This window comes from Anguilla anguilla, chromosome 15, assembly GCF_013347855.1.
Source record: "Anguilla anguilla isolate fAngAng1 chromosome 15, fAngAng1.pri, whole genome shotgun sequence".
Taxonomy (NCBI): domain Eukaryota; kingdom Metazoa; phylum Chordata; class Actinopteri; order Anguilliformes; family Anguillidae; genus Anguilla; species Anguilla anguilla.
The window spans coordinates 16,869,215-16,885,690 of record NC_049215.1 but is presented as its reverse complement, the minus strand read 5'-3'; the positions used below and the strand labels follow the sequence as shown (position 1 = coordinate 16,885,690).

General features: G+C 43.7%; 1 protein-coding gene across 1 annotated transcript in view; it reads right to left on the bottom strand.

Annotated features, from left to right (window-relative positions):
* The window catches only part of gpc5a (glypican 5a), a 154,165-nt gene extending 139,262 nt beyond the window's left edge, over positions 1-14,903 (bottom strand). Inside the window, exons 1-2 of the mRNA XM_035392835.1 lie at positions 14,504-14,903; positions 11,158-11,319 (exon numbers count right to left, since the gene is read on the bottom strand). Coding sequence (XP_035248726.1) covers positions 11,158-11,319; positions 14,504-14,738 — 397 coding nt within the window. The 5' untranslated portion in view covers positions 14,739-14,903. The remainder of the gene's footprint in view (positions 1-11,157; positions 11,320-14,503) is intronic.
* Between the last annotated feature and the right edge of the window lie 1,573 nt (positions 14,904-16,476).

Below are 16,476 nucleotides of genomic sequence, written 5' to 3'. Positions count from 1 at the left end.
ACTTGCATCACACACCTTCACGGTCGTAGGGCATAGGATTATCTGAAGTTCATCACTGCATAGCGCATAGGGCATGCAGTGTTAGGATTTCAGTAGTCATACAATGCACTCTCAGCACACAAGCTCTTCCAATTCACAGGCATCACCGAATGCTGGCTACTAATGCTGTGATTTGTTTTTATTTCAAAAACCGCAGGAAAACAGTAACTCTGGCAGCATATCAACACAAATTAAGGAAAGTCTCCTCGAATTGTTTTCTGTAATGTTATTTTTGGCTGTGGATTTCGCAGAGTTTGGCTGACATGCAGAGCAGACATCTGGCATGCCAAATCTGGCCGGTAGGAAGGAACGTGCTTTACCATCACCTGGTACAGACATGGAGACGTGGGACAACCCGCTCGGGTGTGAAAATCCCTTCTGCACTCACGTTTGAAATGAAATGAACAGCTGGCCCGGTTCAAATGTGCGGACATGAATCAAAATGACAGGAAGCACAGGAGGCTTTACGGGCTGAGAAACTGATTTCTATGTCCAATACCCCTTAAGGCAGGTATCAAGGGTGATTGTGTGAAAGATAAATCAGTTCTGTAAGCTATGGTAATACCTAACACAAGAATAATATATTCCTTAAAATCATTTTCAATATGTATTCATTCATTCATTCATACATTCATTCATTCATGTCACTTTGTACATCAGTTCATTTAAGTATCAAGTTCATCAAAGTATCAGGCTCAGCCCAGGAAAGTTAGCTATTCCTCATTTGTTTCCATTCTGATAAAGCATTGCTGGTTTGGTCAAGTTTGGTGTTATGGTTCAGAAATACATACCTATAAAAATTTATATTATAGGAGAAAAACCACAGGAGCAATTTCTGTTTTAATTTACTCACATTGAGCAAGTTAGCTAGTGTGAGACATCAAGTTTTCGACTTCCCATTCAAATTAAACACTTCCCCTTTGAATCTGCCATTGCTACCAACGGCTGTGTAAATATAACAATATATAAACAAATGTCCGACAGTGAGAGACAATTGGCTCAAAGAAACAGCAATACTTATTTTGTTGTGGCTCAAGCCTGGGCCTGTTGTAAAAAATAAAAAAAACACCTAAAAAACGCATAATCCTGTACTAAAGCGACCACTGCGCGTGTGAGCTTTTAACACAGAAATCCATCTGACAGTGTTTGCTGTGCTTTCAGCTGCCTGCAGTGTGCCTACAGTAACATCAGCCAACGGGCAGCTACTGCAGAGAGCAGCAGCCACCTTCTCGCTTTGGCTCAGGATGAGAGCAGAGTTACGATGGGGGGGGGGGGGGGCTTGAACACCATCTCCCAGGGGAATAGGTCAGCCACTGATGGGCTACAACAGCTCACAGGTACCTTATAGTTAGGCAGGATTACGGAGCTCTGTCTCAGTGTTATTATTTATTCTTACACACCAGCTATAGATTTCATTCACTGCCCTTATCGTGAGCTCACAAACAAAATTACTTTCTACAGAAACAGTTTGGCAACTTACTCTGGGTGGTCACTTAATTCACTGAACTGTGTGAATGAAAAAGGAACTGATTTGCATGTATTTTTAAAGTTCAATAGTTGACTGAATCCAGACCATCTCAATGCGTCTCTCTACGGGCTAAATCTCAACAGAAAAGACGTAGGATTGTCCAGGTGTGGAACTATCTTTTATAATGTATTTCATGCTATTCCCATGAAGTTGGAAGCCAGCTGAATCATTTGCCCCATGTGGAAAACCCATGTCGGGATTTAAACCTTCGTCCATGTGGTGACCAGGTCTGTTCCTAAACCACACTGCCACACTGTAGCCACAGGCTTCAGACTGTTGTCCTGGTTGACCGTAATGCGGCGGTTGGAAAATAAACATGCAGTGATCTGTCTGATGTGGGCGCGTGCCTCCCATGAGCCTCCACATGCCCTGTACGGGTGAGATTTCAGCTGTTTCATTTCAGCCAAGCAGACATGACCTGTTTGGCATCAAAGGAGATATAAATCCCATCTCCGTCAGAAAGGACAGACTAAATATAACATTTATCACAGCTGCATGGTCCCAGGGTGCTGTAACAGGCTGTGGACACCACACTGCACAGCTGTAGTCTAGGCCTTCCTTCGCTTCCTTACTTTTTTCATTTATTTTATTATAGTGGACACAGAAGCAGATGCAACAAGCACGAGAGCTAAAATCTTATCAGACCTGGAGACTAATCATCCTTTATAGGATAGAGGCCATTTGAACCAGCTTTCTGTTTGCGTTTATTTGTTTGGCTCCGAGCCCAGTGCCACAGGGAATACATTTCCAGGAAATATCCTTGTGCCATTTCAGAACCAATGTGCAATGCACCAAGTGTGCGAATTTGAAGACGCTTAACAGCCGAGATCCGCTGGTGCTCACAACAGCCATTACCCAACAGTGCCACCAAACTCCACTAACACAAGCACAGACGCACACTCTCTTGCTCGCATACACACACACACACACACACACACACACACCCCCGCACCGCTTTCAATAACCACTATTTGTTACGGACAAACGACAGGTTCTAATTAAGAGAGACAAACAAAACGGGGGATTCTCGGTCCCCGTCGCAGTGGAACTATAGTAACTCCATTACGGGGCTCTTTGAAAGACATTCCTCTTCACTCGCCTGCTGTCTACTCCCAAAAAAAAAGGGAAAAAAAAAGTTGACTCCACGGAGGGGAACGGGGCACCATTAGAGGATCCTGTGGCAGGCTGTAATTCGGGTGTTTATGCCCGCGGTTCCCCGGGCCCTAGTCCCGAGGGCATGCTGCGCATGCAGAGCAGCCATTTTAGCCCAGGGCTTAATCAGTCACATTTGATCAAACTGTTAAGTGAATGTTTATCTGGGCCTGACGTCACCCGGCAGGTCATCGGTTGGCTTTTTGGAAGCGCTTGAAAGAGGGGCGTTTCCGTGACAACAAACCGATACAAGCCAAGGCATTTTTGCAACTGGGTTCTCTTAGTTTGGGGTCCGTTGAGCCAAATGGGTAATGCAAATTAGTGCTCCACTTCATTAATACAGATAAATCTGTCATTTGGATAATAGTTTCAGGGGCTGGACTCATTCACTGAATTAGGCATCATTACAAAAAAAAAAAAACACTCACTGCACATTTATGGGATCAGATGCAAACCAAAACATGTTTCGACCACATTGCTTGCGCCTTTCAATTTCGACAGACACAGCTCCAAGAAGACTGGTCTTTCAAAAAGAATTTACGACACATCAGCTGTGAAGTGTTAACAGCTCAATCAAGTCGAGCCTAATTAAATAAGCTACTGGAATACAAACACAGAGCGCCCCCGTCACCCTGCTATCACGCAACGCACTACGCACCCCAAAAAGAGGGTTTCAAAACTCTGTGTACGGCAGGTCAATATCAAAATGTACTTTGCACACACCGGCGCAACCTAGAGACAGGAGGAGGAACTCCAGACATGCTAAATTTTACTGAACATGAAATCTTAATAAAAGTCTCAAAGAGGATGAATGAGAGTTCTTGGCCTAGCCTGTTAGTCACACACAAGCTTCCACCACTCTGTACCAAGCCCTCACAATGAGCTTTGGGTGGAATTCAAACTGCATCCTCCTCCTCTTGCTAAATGTGTATCTGTGGGTCAAGAGCTAAGCTGTTTGTTTATTTATTGATTTATTACTGGTCTTAAAATAATACAAGCCTGTGTGTGTGTGTGGGTGTGTGTGCGCGTATGCGCTGTCATACAGAATCCTGGTGGTGTAGGTCCCTGAGTCTGAAATGATAAAGGCATTGTCTGTCCAGTCAGTGGACACACAGAAATACAAGTCATGCATACAACATGCTTTTCATCATTCGAGAATGCTCCACGACGTTGAATTAATGGCGTGACTTTGTCTCTTTCTTTGACCTGTCCCATTCGGAAGATTTATACTCCATGCAATGGCTTCTTTTGCTCATTTCTTTTACCGTTTCACTTCCCTTGAAAGCAGCAAGCCCTCCCACACGCAGCCAGCCATCCTTCAGCTGAAGCATAGAATTAAGACCTGCCGCCGAACTTCCTCCACTCCTCAGTCACGACGCTGCAAGAGCAGGGCTCACAAATTCACCATCTCAGACGAGACGTGGTGTGCAGGAAGCCCAGCTGCAACACTGCACTCCTCAACTTTGAGAAGCACATAATGTTTATTTAGTACGTCACTCGAATGTACTTGAATTAGAAAGGAACAGAAAAAAATATATATATATGTTTTAATGCGTTCCCAAATGACCCCCAAGTTCAAACTGGTTCTCTAGACAGGGAAAAACCATAAAACTGCAGAATGCTACACCAGCATTAGCTAGTGCACTATATTTAAGACGCATGCAAGTGCCTGTAGCCGGCACTTCCCAGATACCAGACGCATACTTTCTTGTTAGACAACAGCAATCACTTGTGAAGCTGGTGCTAACATAGTGCAGTTTCAAGGATATAGACTCAAGTGATTCTGTTCAGTTTGTGCATACATTTAGCACATCTGGCGTTTACAGTGCTAGTGTCGTACGCGTTTACCATGGCAGTGGCAGTTTGTTGACACACACTACTCCGCCGTATCTTTAATTGAAGAAAAAAAACCCTGTGTTGATCTTTCATGAAAGTAGCACTGTACGCATGCAAAATGTACAAAATGTCAACAGCAATTGTGCAAATAGCACATTATAACATAGAATTTACAAGGTAGAGTGAAACAGAGAAAAGGGTCAAGCCATAAGTGTCTATGCCCTTGCATATTATTTTAAAATGTGCATACACACGTTTATAGTAGCCTATTTGCAGCACTACCACAAAAATAGATGCTTCTGAGGACATTATTTTTCATTTTATTTATTTACATAGCACTTACCAACCATATACAGCACAAAACATTTTTATATAAAAAGAAACATTTATGGAAAACAAAACAGTGATATATAAGCACAATAAATATATATATGTTCTTATAAATTGTTAGGCATTCATGAAAGCAACATAAAAGTAAGTTTTAGAACTTGATTTTATAAAAGACGCTGATTCAGCAAATCAAACCTTAGCAGGAAGGCTGTTCCTAAGCCCCGGGGCCCTAACAGAGAAGCACCTTTAGTAATTTTTCGTCTTTTTGGTTTTTAGTTTAGACTTTGGAACAGCCAGCAGAAAGGTGCCATGCCCTTCTATAAGGCTACATATACGGCATTGCATTTTTATTTTCTATGCAGCTTTGTGTGGTCTTGCAATTATTTTCTGTTAACAAAAATCCTCCTTAATAAGTTTCAAGCTGAAAAATGTATTGATTTACAACGGATATTTAGTCGGCAGTAAGTTTGTTCTGGCCAAAACGTGAATGTGCTTTAAATCTGAAAAAAATTCATTATCACATTTAAATAGTCAGCGACCTTACCATGGTGAAACGTCAGCCTGGGTATTTAAAAACACAAAACAGGATCTGATAAATGTCATTAGCTTCCAGTATCAGTTCCCATTATCAGTTCCTCACTGCATCATCTAGTCTCCTCTATAGCTTTGCAGCACTGGCATGTCGTACCTGAAACGGCTACAGGGATGACTGTTCCAGGTTTGTGCTGCTCCGGCAACAGTGCGGAACATCACGTTCAGGGTCTAGAACAGTCACATTTTTAAAAGGTAACTGTCGGCATGACAACCGCCGGTAATGATTGGACAGTCCTAAATATAAACGAAGTGGGACCCTCAGAGGAGCCCTCATGGTTGTCTACAGGGCGGGATCGGTGAATCATCCTGTACAGCTGAGTTTGATTCCCTGCCGTGGCACGCTCTGTACTGTGATCCCGCCTTTATCCGTAACCGTCTCAGTTTTCCCCATCTGAATAAAGTGGTCAGAAGGACTGCCCCTCTAAAGTGTGACTGATCTGCGAAAACAAAATCGAGACAACGCTTAAAAATACAAGCCCCGAAATTCTGTCTCCCTGCGAGACGGCTCCTTGCTACCTGGCAACAAATTAAAACTCCACAGGCGGCGGAGTTCGACAAGACAGCGTTTAACACACAACCGCGACAAGATTGATGACCCCATTTCACAGCCGGACTCTGGAAGTCGGTCGTAAACAAGAGCCTCTGATGCTACCTCAGCCTTCGGGCTTCACCAGCCAAACGGTCTCAGCACAAGCTAATCAGACTCAATCAGCAGCTATGTACGTGTCATGGGTGGCAGTGTGGCACGACAGGATCTGGGCTAACGACTCCAAGACTGTACGTTCCATCCATATATAAATGCAGTCCATTTATCCCAAGGAGGACCACGGCCGCTGTGTGCAACAGACTTAACGGGAGTTGCTTTTGTAAACATCCAGCTGTGTAAACAGACGGTATGTAAAAAGAATGTAAACCGTAAGCTGCTCTGGATAAGAGCAACGGCTAAATACCCAAAACATAAACGTGAATGCGTAGAATGTGTGAACCTGGCTGGTACTTCTTCTCATTCGTCAGCCATTGTGTTGGAAGACTGCACTTCACACGAAGGCTGAGAGGCAGCCAGCCGACGATGCTGTGATGATGCTATGGCTAATAACGTCTTGTGGGGCTGCAGGCCACCGTCCCCCCAGGCAGGACTGGACAACAGACCGCAGGGCACATCAGTACTCCGACTGCCCACCCAGCAGCCCTGTGCGAGCAGACTGTGATGCAAGCGCAATTAACGCCCCATCTAAATGTCTGATACGAACGCAAAGCAACGGTCACCAACACGGTGTCCCGAACCTGAGCACAGTGATGCTGAGAAGAGCTTTCCGGACACCACATGTTTTAAGCTCATAATGTGCCGTTTCGCTTTGAAGTCTGTTGTGGCAACAGGGACGTGCAGCTTAAGACATCTCTCCTGAAGATCTGGACTCGCATGCCTCCACACATTCAGCCCGCACAAGACATTTCACAACAGATTTCTCTGATAAAGGGTTTTGGGCATAGAAGCACCTCCACAGGACACTAGGGGAGCCCACTTTCATGGACAAATAGAAAATAAGTTTGGCAGCTTACCCAAAACAATCAAATAAAGCACTGCTTTAACTGAGAGTGAGAGCCATTCACCCTTACAAGTCCAAGCGCCATTTTAACTTGCCACTGTTCAGTACAAAATCAAAATTAGCAGACTCCCCACTGGCCTCCACATAACCTCTGCGAAACGGAACATGACCCCCCGTGGCAAGTGCTTTCCTTTCATCCAACGGCGTGAAGCTCTTCCACATCGACTGCACAATGCTGAAATACGCAGGGGAGCTGAAGGAACCCGATTTTGTTCCCCCTCTCGGGTTTGTCTCTGACCCATGGCAACGGAACCCCGCTGTGCCGCCGTCTCGCACGGCCAAGCGCCCGTATGAACGAGCGGGCAGCAGGAGAAACGCAGCCTGGCGTCCCGCACCAGCGCCATGCTTTTACCTCCTATGCCCCTCACACTTTAAATATGAGAAACTAAACTGGGCTCCTTACTGCCTTTGAGACTATTTCAGAACCTAATGTTGAATCTTATTACTTTTAATTATGATTGTTTTTAATTAATGTATTAAGTTCACTTTTAACCGTTTTAATTGCATTTGAATTACTGACTGACCCAAAGTTCCCATTTCTTTTTAACTGCAATAGTTTTAAATTTAGTTTTAATTATTTGCTTTTGACTGTCTAACCCAATGTTCTTCTCTTTCTCTTCTTTTGTTGTAACTCGGCAGTATTGTAAATGAGGGGCTCTCCCTCAATTCTTCTCCAAGGTTTAAATAAATTATGCAATCTGACAAGCGCACAATGTTCAAATTCACAAAAAGGAAAGGGAGTTCTCAGCTTCTGCGAGAAAGGTAGGCCAAACAAAGACTCAGACGCCATGTCCTAATGAAACCATTCCTAGGAAGGTGGTGACAGGTAAGGCGTGGTATTGACTCTGTCTATTAAACCACTAGGGGCTGTCAACAGCTAGCCTTATTTACACACCTCTAGATTTATTCTGTCAGTTTGACAGCAGGTTCAAACTGAAGAAAGAGGTGGAGAGAGACAGCTGGCCAGCGTGGAAATGCATGAACTTTATCTCGGGCGGATTAAAAGTCTACTGTCCTAAGGTATCGTAAATAACTGGATTTAAAAAACATTCCTCCTTTCACTACACTGGACCCATGAGTTCTCAAACTTTATGAGCCCACAACCAACTTCATGAACCGACAGCTTTTCCATGGCCCATTCCTTATGAAGCCAAACATTTTTTAAATGTGAAATATTTTAAACAGTGCATGCAAGTACTGCACTGTTTCACTTGGGCGAATGTCTACGGAATGTGGACTGAATGCACATAAAGTGTATAATATACAGCAAGTTACTGTTTTCCCTCACATCTAATGAGCCACCAGAAGCCTTTCCACAACCCAAAAGTGGATCCTGGCCCATAGTTCTGGAACTACTGAGCTTCACCCAAACATCAAATGAGTATTACCCCATTGCCTCTTACTGACAGACTGTGGCAGCCAGCACACAAAAAAAAAAAAGGCTTTACCATGACAATCTGACATGGCACAGTGTGAATGCTGGGAGACCCAAGATGGGGGTTCACTTTCCACACAAGGGTAAGTGTACGGACTGAAGGAGCTGAAAGCGTTCATACACCAGAGGTAATACCATCACGGTGTTAATGTTGCGGTTGGATTAAACACAAACCTTCCCACCACCCTCTCACCTTCCAAAACATCTCCCAGGTACTCAGAACATACAGTAAGGTCACATCCTGAGAACACACAAACACACAGCACCTATAGCCTATGGTCGTATACTTCTACTGGGAACCACTCTTTATTTAAAAGGGCTGATTTTAAACGTACTGTTAATGCGTGCCGTTCCCGGAAACCACTTGAGATTGTGAGTAGCAGCGAATTATGTGGGTTTCGGAAAACAAGCGAGAGATGGGGAGAGAGACGGGGAGGTATAATTAGTGCGATTCACCTTAATGATACGGCTAAGCTCAAAACCCGCCACGTTTTCACTCTGCGTCTCCTACGAGGCATAGCAGCCCCAGAGAGAACACCCAGCGCCAAATGAATACGTTTGCGCTTTAACACCTGCACAAGAACACTTGCATTTCATTTTTCACTTAGCCACAGCGGATAAGCAGATTCTGAACAGTTGCTACAAAGATTCTCTTGAGCATAAAGATATTCAACTACATATAATTTACATTCAGTTCCTGCTGCAAAATGTATCATCACAGGGAGCTCAGAGACTCATATCAACTGGAACCACTCATCTATCCCAGAAAACACCACACACACACAACTTGCACTTTTTGCATTATTTTATTTTATTTTGTTATCCAAACAAAATAAAGCGTCAATCATATTTGTCAATTGTGTGTGTTGTGGATTAGTTTTTATCCGTTTCACAGTTGGGCTGTGTTCTTTGCATTAACATATGACTTTAGTTTTATTCTCTTGCTTCAATCTTAAACTGCCTCCTTTAGTCAGGGGTGATTTAGCACAGGTAACATTACTACACAGGCTTATCGAAGGGAGCCAAAAGCTACAGTATGTCTCACACAGGGTGTGACCCTGAAGGCTGTTTTTAAGTGGTATGTTACGTCTTTTCCCTTTACCTCCCCCATCTTAATAAATATAAATCATCAAGTTAATGTGCACTTTGTCTCAACGGCAATTAGCCACAATTTGTCACCATTTGTCATTCCGGTACGCTCAAGCAGCCCTGCAGATTATCCAAGTGCGGATCAGCACAACAAAGCCAAAGCAGGCCTGTGAAAGTCCGCTAATAACAGCTACCGTGTTGACACATAACATGTGTGCCAGAGTCACACGCACACATATGATTTCATACGCGGGGCTGGGAGTAAAGTGGCTGGTGGCTTCCTATGCTCAGCACACCTCAGGCAGCAAGGAGAGAAATGCAGGAGGAGGGTGGGGTTGAAAATTGACCCCAGAAAAGAATTGCCCGCTGGTGTGGAAGCCCTGTCATGCTGTATTGGGAGAAAAATGCATCGCATTACTGCTTTAGGGGAAAGGCATCCGATTTCCACCGTGTCAGCAACTTTGAGCAGAAATCCAGATTTAGGGAAGATACTCAGACTCTTAAACGCAGCAGTGTTCAACGCACTTGTATGCGCACACACAAGCAAACGCACAGACACACAGATGAACCTCCCTGAACCTCCCCACAACCACACACCCCCCCCACCCCCCCAGCCCCCCCTTGGGTGGCCGCAGGCCGCAGCGTAATAAGCCGTCAGCCCCGGGGGCGGCCGATGTGGCTAAGCTGGGAATTACCAGTGCTGTAACCAGAGCCCCGTTACCGCTGAGGACTGCCCCGCGGTCGCCTCCGGGGACTCTGTGAGGGCGTGGCCCCTGATTTAATCTTCCGTGTTAAGCTGCATTTGTTTACCTGGGTTCAGGCTTTGATTCTTTAAAGTTCAGAGCCCCTGAAAGCTGCCTCTCTCTCTGGAGGGCTGTTGTCCTCGCTCGTCCGCTACGCAGCGAGACCGGCGTCACCACGGAGGACTGAGCCCAGGCCTCAGCTGTCACACCGCTGTAGAGCGGGCACTCAGTCCACACAAGGACTAACTGCCTAATTTAAGGCCAGAGCACTGGAGCACTGTGCAGGAGGGTGAAGTCAATTACGGGCGAATGAGGGGTCTTCACCTTGCCTCCTGGAAGACTCGGAGATCATTTACTCTGCTAATTCATCTCTGAATTTCACGATCCCAGCTGAGAAATGCACTTAATGTGCCCTCCCGAACCGACAGATGGCGCATTGTTCAGACGAGCCCACAAGCGACTGGGCATTCCAAAAGGCAGCAGCTGTGTCTCTCAAAAAATGCTCACTGATAATGTCATTTATCATGTCATAAATGATGATTAAAATTTTTTTATCATTATATTTTACTGGAATTATTTTGATCCCAGTAATTCCAAGGACAAAAGTCACTTGTGCCCCCTTCGCCCCAAGTGTGACTGATCAACTCGAAAGCCTGGATGAACTCATGAGTTTGACTATACATTAGCAATGTCTGCCTAACCTGAGCTACAAGAAAGAGGGGATACGGTTGCCAATTAATCTGATTTTAAAAGGCATCAAGTGTCTTAAACTTCACACAGTGTAATGCTCTCTTAAACACATACCTTGAAAGGTAGCCACATTCCGAGTGATGAGGAACTTCAAGCTGGAGCTGGAGGTTTGGAGAAGGTTCTGGACGTCCCGTCGGGCGGCAAGCTGGTACCTCTCCTCAGCCTTTTTGGTGCAGCATGTTAGGTTCCGGGACATGCACACCTGAAGATCCAACCCTGGAAGAGAACAGGTGGGAGCGTCGCTGATTATCCCATCAGTAAGCATCAGGAGGCGGAGAACCTCATTTTAACATTTTCGTCCTCTTTAAACCCAAAGGTTTAATTCCAGTAGACCTCAATGAGATAACATTCGTGCCTGTTTAGTTTAATTACCCATCTGTGATTACACCCTTCATCCTAAGTACCAGCTTCACAGCACGCACAGCTGTAACTTGCTCTGGATATATAACATCAGAGTGACAAATACACGCATAAATGAACTCTATAAACTTCTATGACAAACAATGAAAGACATGTATGTCAGGTTAGGAATACTCCAGGCAATGCCCTTGACCAAGGCACTGGCCTCAGAACTGGAGTTGGCCTCTGGGCACTGCACTGTGACTGCTCCTAAGTAGCAAGGATGAGTCAAATGCCCCCACAGACAAATTACCCCACGGAGCCAATAAAGTATAATTGAATTAACTTAACTGACAAAATGCCTCTGGTAGAAACCCCTCTGTTGCATGCTTTACCTTTCAGGCAGACAGACTTATCTACATTCAGTGTTTGTATATACAATGTCTTAGGTTTTGCTCACAAAACCACTGCCTTTCCCAACTGCTGCTCAGAACACCATAGCTCAAATTCCTGCTCCTTAATTTTTACCTTGTGATTTATTTTGCTGAATATATTTTGTCAAATCAAATCACAGTACCTTCACTTAGTGCAGAATGTTGCATTTTCTTGAAAAAAGCAGGATACGTGACGTAGGGAAAGGCTCAGGTTGTTTTGCATTACTGTTGAAGACCCTATCTGACTAAAATATTTCTCAACAATGCCTTCTTTTTCTAACCACATGTTCAAACAAGTCAAAAATGAGCTTTAAGGCCAATTTCAGGAATTCAGCACTCTTATCACTTTGCGGACCAAAGGCAAATATGTTCCACTCTAAGCCCTCTTACGAACACCGGCTGTACACATACGGGCAAAGTCGTGCAAAAAAAAAAAACCAAACAAAAAAAATAAATAAAAATATCGGGCAAGCTCTGGCAGATCAGACCAATGTTGCCAGAGACACTATCAGTGTCCCATGTTTCACTGTTTGCAGTATCTTGGAGGAGAGATCACAGGCTGTTTAAAATAGCTAATTCCTGCACATCTTGATAAAAAAAGAACACCACACCGAAACATTCTGTTTACACTTTGCACTCAAGTACCTTCCTTACGAATTCCACACAGATACTGGCAAATGAGAAAGCCCCTTTACTTACTCTGACTCTGCTTACTTTTAATGTTGCGCTCACATCGGCAGTATTTCTTACAGACAGGCCGTTTACGACAAAACTATTCAATCCTGCCCTTGGAGAGCCACAGAACGTGAAGGATTTCTTTTCACAATAAAACTGGCATTTGAGATGATTTGAGGAATCATTAGTAGCAACAAAAACCAATACTTCTTGGCACACTGTGGAGAACCGCTCAGAACCTTGAACCTGGTGGGGTATTCTGGTCAAATGCCCAAATGATCTGGAATTGTATCCTGACCATGGAAGGCCCCAAGGACCAAGCCAGTGGGACATGACATCACCCTGGGACAGAGTTCCAGCTGTAGGCTTTCCATTCTGATTCGGCATTCCAAATTGGGGAATAAAATTCCAATATCCCATATCAACTTCAGCACAGAAAAATGTATATTAACATCTCTTTAACTTAAAGAGATGTTAATAACTTAATCTGAAGCAATGCTGGTCCCGGTCAGAGATATCGCAGCAAGTTAAAGAAGCTAGAAAGGACTGTGAGGTTTTTCATTTTGTCTGACTTTGGAATTTTGATGGTCGAGAATGATATAGCTGCTCCTGAGCTAATCTCCCCAGTGTGTCATTATGGAAGACAATGGCTGGGATTCAAGGAACATTTGTCACTTAATTTTGACTGAGAATTAACAGCAAGACTTTTGCTTTGGCAAGTTCTATAACCACTAAAACTAACTCATTAAATTGAGTTTGTGATGAAAGAGTGTAAAATATTTACTTGTAGGCCAAAGTTTAGGAAAAATTTCAATTGAATACAGGCCAATACTTCTGGTGGGAACCAAAGCAAAGCAGGCTGGACTGAGCAGGCAGTGCGGTTCGAATGGAGTTCGCTAACGGGAAAGGCAGTTGAGCGGAACCCTCCGCTCGGCTATATATATATAGTCTCAGTGCGGCAGCTATAAATGCGCTGACGCATACACACAAAAAAAGCACAAAGGCTTTTCTTCTCAAGCAAGTTTTCATTAAACTGCGTTTAAAAAAGCCACAATTAATCGAGACGAACCAGGCTAACATCAAAGCGGACCAACACATTATGTGCTGCAGCCCTGTGCTGTTGATATGCAAACGGCAGTCATCTCAGTTTTGAACAGAGCTTGCAAATGAGAGCATTCCAGCAGCTAAGGGTCTGCTTTGGAGCACCAGTCATTCAGCTCATTACACAGTGTCCTCACTGACTGGCTACAGGACACGGGAAATCCCATTCAACAAACACACCATGCATGTAAACAGTCCCAGCATCCACACCCAGACAAAAGGGCACCTATTCCAAAAATAGAAAGCTTTTTTTCACAAGACACCTGAAATTAGATAAAGATAACTGAGGCAAGCGAATGCCTGAGGCCAATGTTTTTCAGCCTAACCTTGGTCTTAAATTGGACAGAAATGAATCCCCGCTTAAAATAAAATAAGATTCATAAACATGGGACAAGCCTCCTTCTCACCAGCCCGTCTTCAGGTAGAAACGATATGCTCAACCTGGGAGCCAATGAAAACCTGAGATTCCCATGAGGAGATTCATTAAATTCTTGGAGTTGCCAATTTATTATTTTCTGCCCTTCAATGAGTAAACATTTTTAAATCGGTGTGGATTGGAAGTCACCACTTGATTACACTCTTAACATACAGGCCTATGAACTGCGAGGCACTGTTCCTGCATTTGTGTTCAAGCAAAAAAAAAAAAACCCCTCAGCACTGCACATCAGCACTGCAGTGCTATAAAGCACATCCACCAGCCAGGAGCCCTATCTGCCAAAGAAAATTACACTGCAGAGATCAGTGCAGCGACGGATAACAAGAGCATTCCTTCGAGAGAGTATTTTAGGAATCCAAAACAACATTACTCACAAAAAGCCACGGTGAACAGATCTCACACGTCTCTCAGATACCTTTCTTTCCGTAATTTAGAGGTGGCCGCGGTGGTAATAATTCAAAAATTTGTGGCATGTCAGGGAGAAATCGAACCCCGGACTCTTGGCAGCCCTCTTCTGCCTCGAGCCCGGCTCTGACGTGACCCTGAGCGCTGCGGTGTTTAAACTGGCAGCAGTCTCCCATTCGGCTCAACTGCAGACGACCTCGGGACGACTTCAGAGCCGAACCCTTCTGGTTAACGCCTACGTCCATCTAAATCAGGTTTGTTTTGTGAATAAACGAATGGACACTCGTTTGCCAATATACGCAACAAAAATGAGTAATGACTCACACAAGGGGAAATGAATCCCGAAGCTTTTGTTAGTTTTCCTGATCTGGAGAGACTGCAAGGGGGAAAAAAACTACTGGTGCCACTGGTGCCAGATATGCACCGGTCCAGTATAGAGTTTAGCAGGCAAACTAGCTGCATTTTGCAGTGCAATATTGCCCTATGATTTGGAAACAAGTTTGATTCCTTTTAGCTAGGAACAGGCTCTGTTTCCACTTGTTTCTACAGTTCTAGATAAAGTTTCAGGGGTCTGTGGGCCTGCCCAACGTACTTTCTTTCTGTCCAGGCATACGTGGTAACAATTTTCTGTTTTACCCTGAAGCAAGGTACTTAATCTGAATTTCATCTCTACAATATCCAGCTAACAGCTGCAGAAAAGAGCTCAAATGCAGGGGAACATACAATGTGTTCTGTAAATGCAGATATTCCAATATCTTTTTTTTTTTTGTTTTATACAATGAGTGATAGACTTGAACCAAAACAAAATAATTATTCCAGTTTCTTTGAGCCATTCGTCTTTTGGCGTCTGACATTTGTGTTGTTGATTAATCAGAATGTTGGTATCATTGCAAGATTCAAAGAGAATGCACATAATTTCAATGAAAAGTCAAAAAGAGATATCTCTCACTAGCTAGCTTGCTCAACATCTGTAAATAAAAACAGAAATTGCTTCTATTATTAGCCTGCAAATTTTTTTAAATTTTTTTTTTTTTTTTTATCAGAACGCTCAAACATTCCCGCTTCTGTTACAAGTATCATAGTAAAATGACCTAGGCCTACATTTATTGTGTTGTTATTGTGAGTGAGCACATTATGGCAAAAATTGTCATTTTTATTAGAACGCGAGTAAATAAACGGAAAGGTCAAATTTCGAAAAGTCCTGCATTCCAAAGTCACAGCATTCCATGATAATATGGGTTCTGGTAGGAAAATAAATTAGGTCCAAGCCAGCATTATTGTTCGGGCTATCTTGTATGCCACACATTGAAATTAGCCAATAACAACTTAATGCTGCAGTTATGCAGTTTCCATTTTTACATCACAGGCTATTTTAAGCTTAGAGTAATTAAATAGCCTGCCAAGATTAGCTTTCTGATTATAGTAGCATTGTAAATTATTTTACACAACAGTGACCAATGCAATTATAAAATCTAAGTAAAAGATTTTGAATCCACATAGTCATAGGTTCAAATCCTGGCAAGGGCACAAACATGTACTCCTGAGAAAGGCACTTATCCGGAATCCCTTCAGTAAACGTCCAACCGCACAAGAGGTTACAATGTAAACTATTCATATTCCCCTGGATTAAGGCGTTTGATAAACGAATAATTTGCGCAATAATAATCTTTTAAAAAACAAGGTACAGCAGACACTGTGTTGAAACTCAATCGGGCCTAGCTTTATTTGAAAGAGGCAAAGCTCATCTCTCCACTAATGACGAATGTCATTGTTGATGCATGGAACTGTAAATATGTCTGGACACCCCAGAACGCAGCCCCGGTTTCAAAAAGAATGTGGTGCTGGCTCACAGCTGAGCAGCCCTGATTGAAGAAACAGCAGCAGCAGCAGCAGCAAATGATTTGACATAGTTCCATCAACAAGCCTTCCCCCCCTCCCAGGTCCATCTTTTCCAGCCCTTCGGTATTTGCATGGGCACCACAG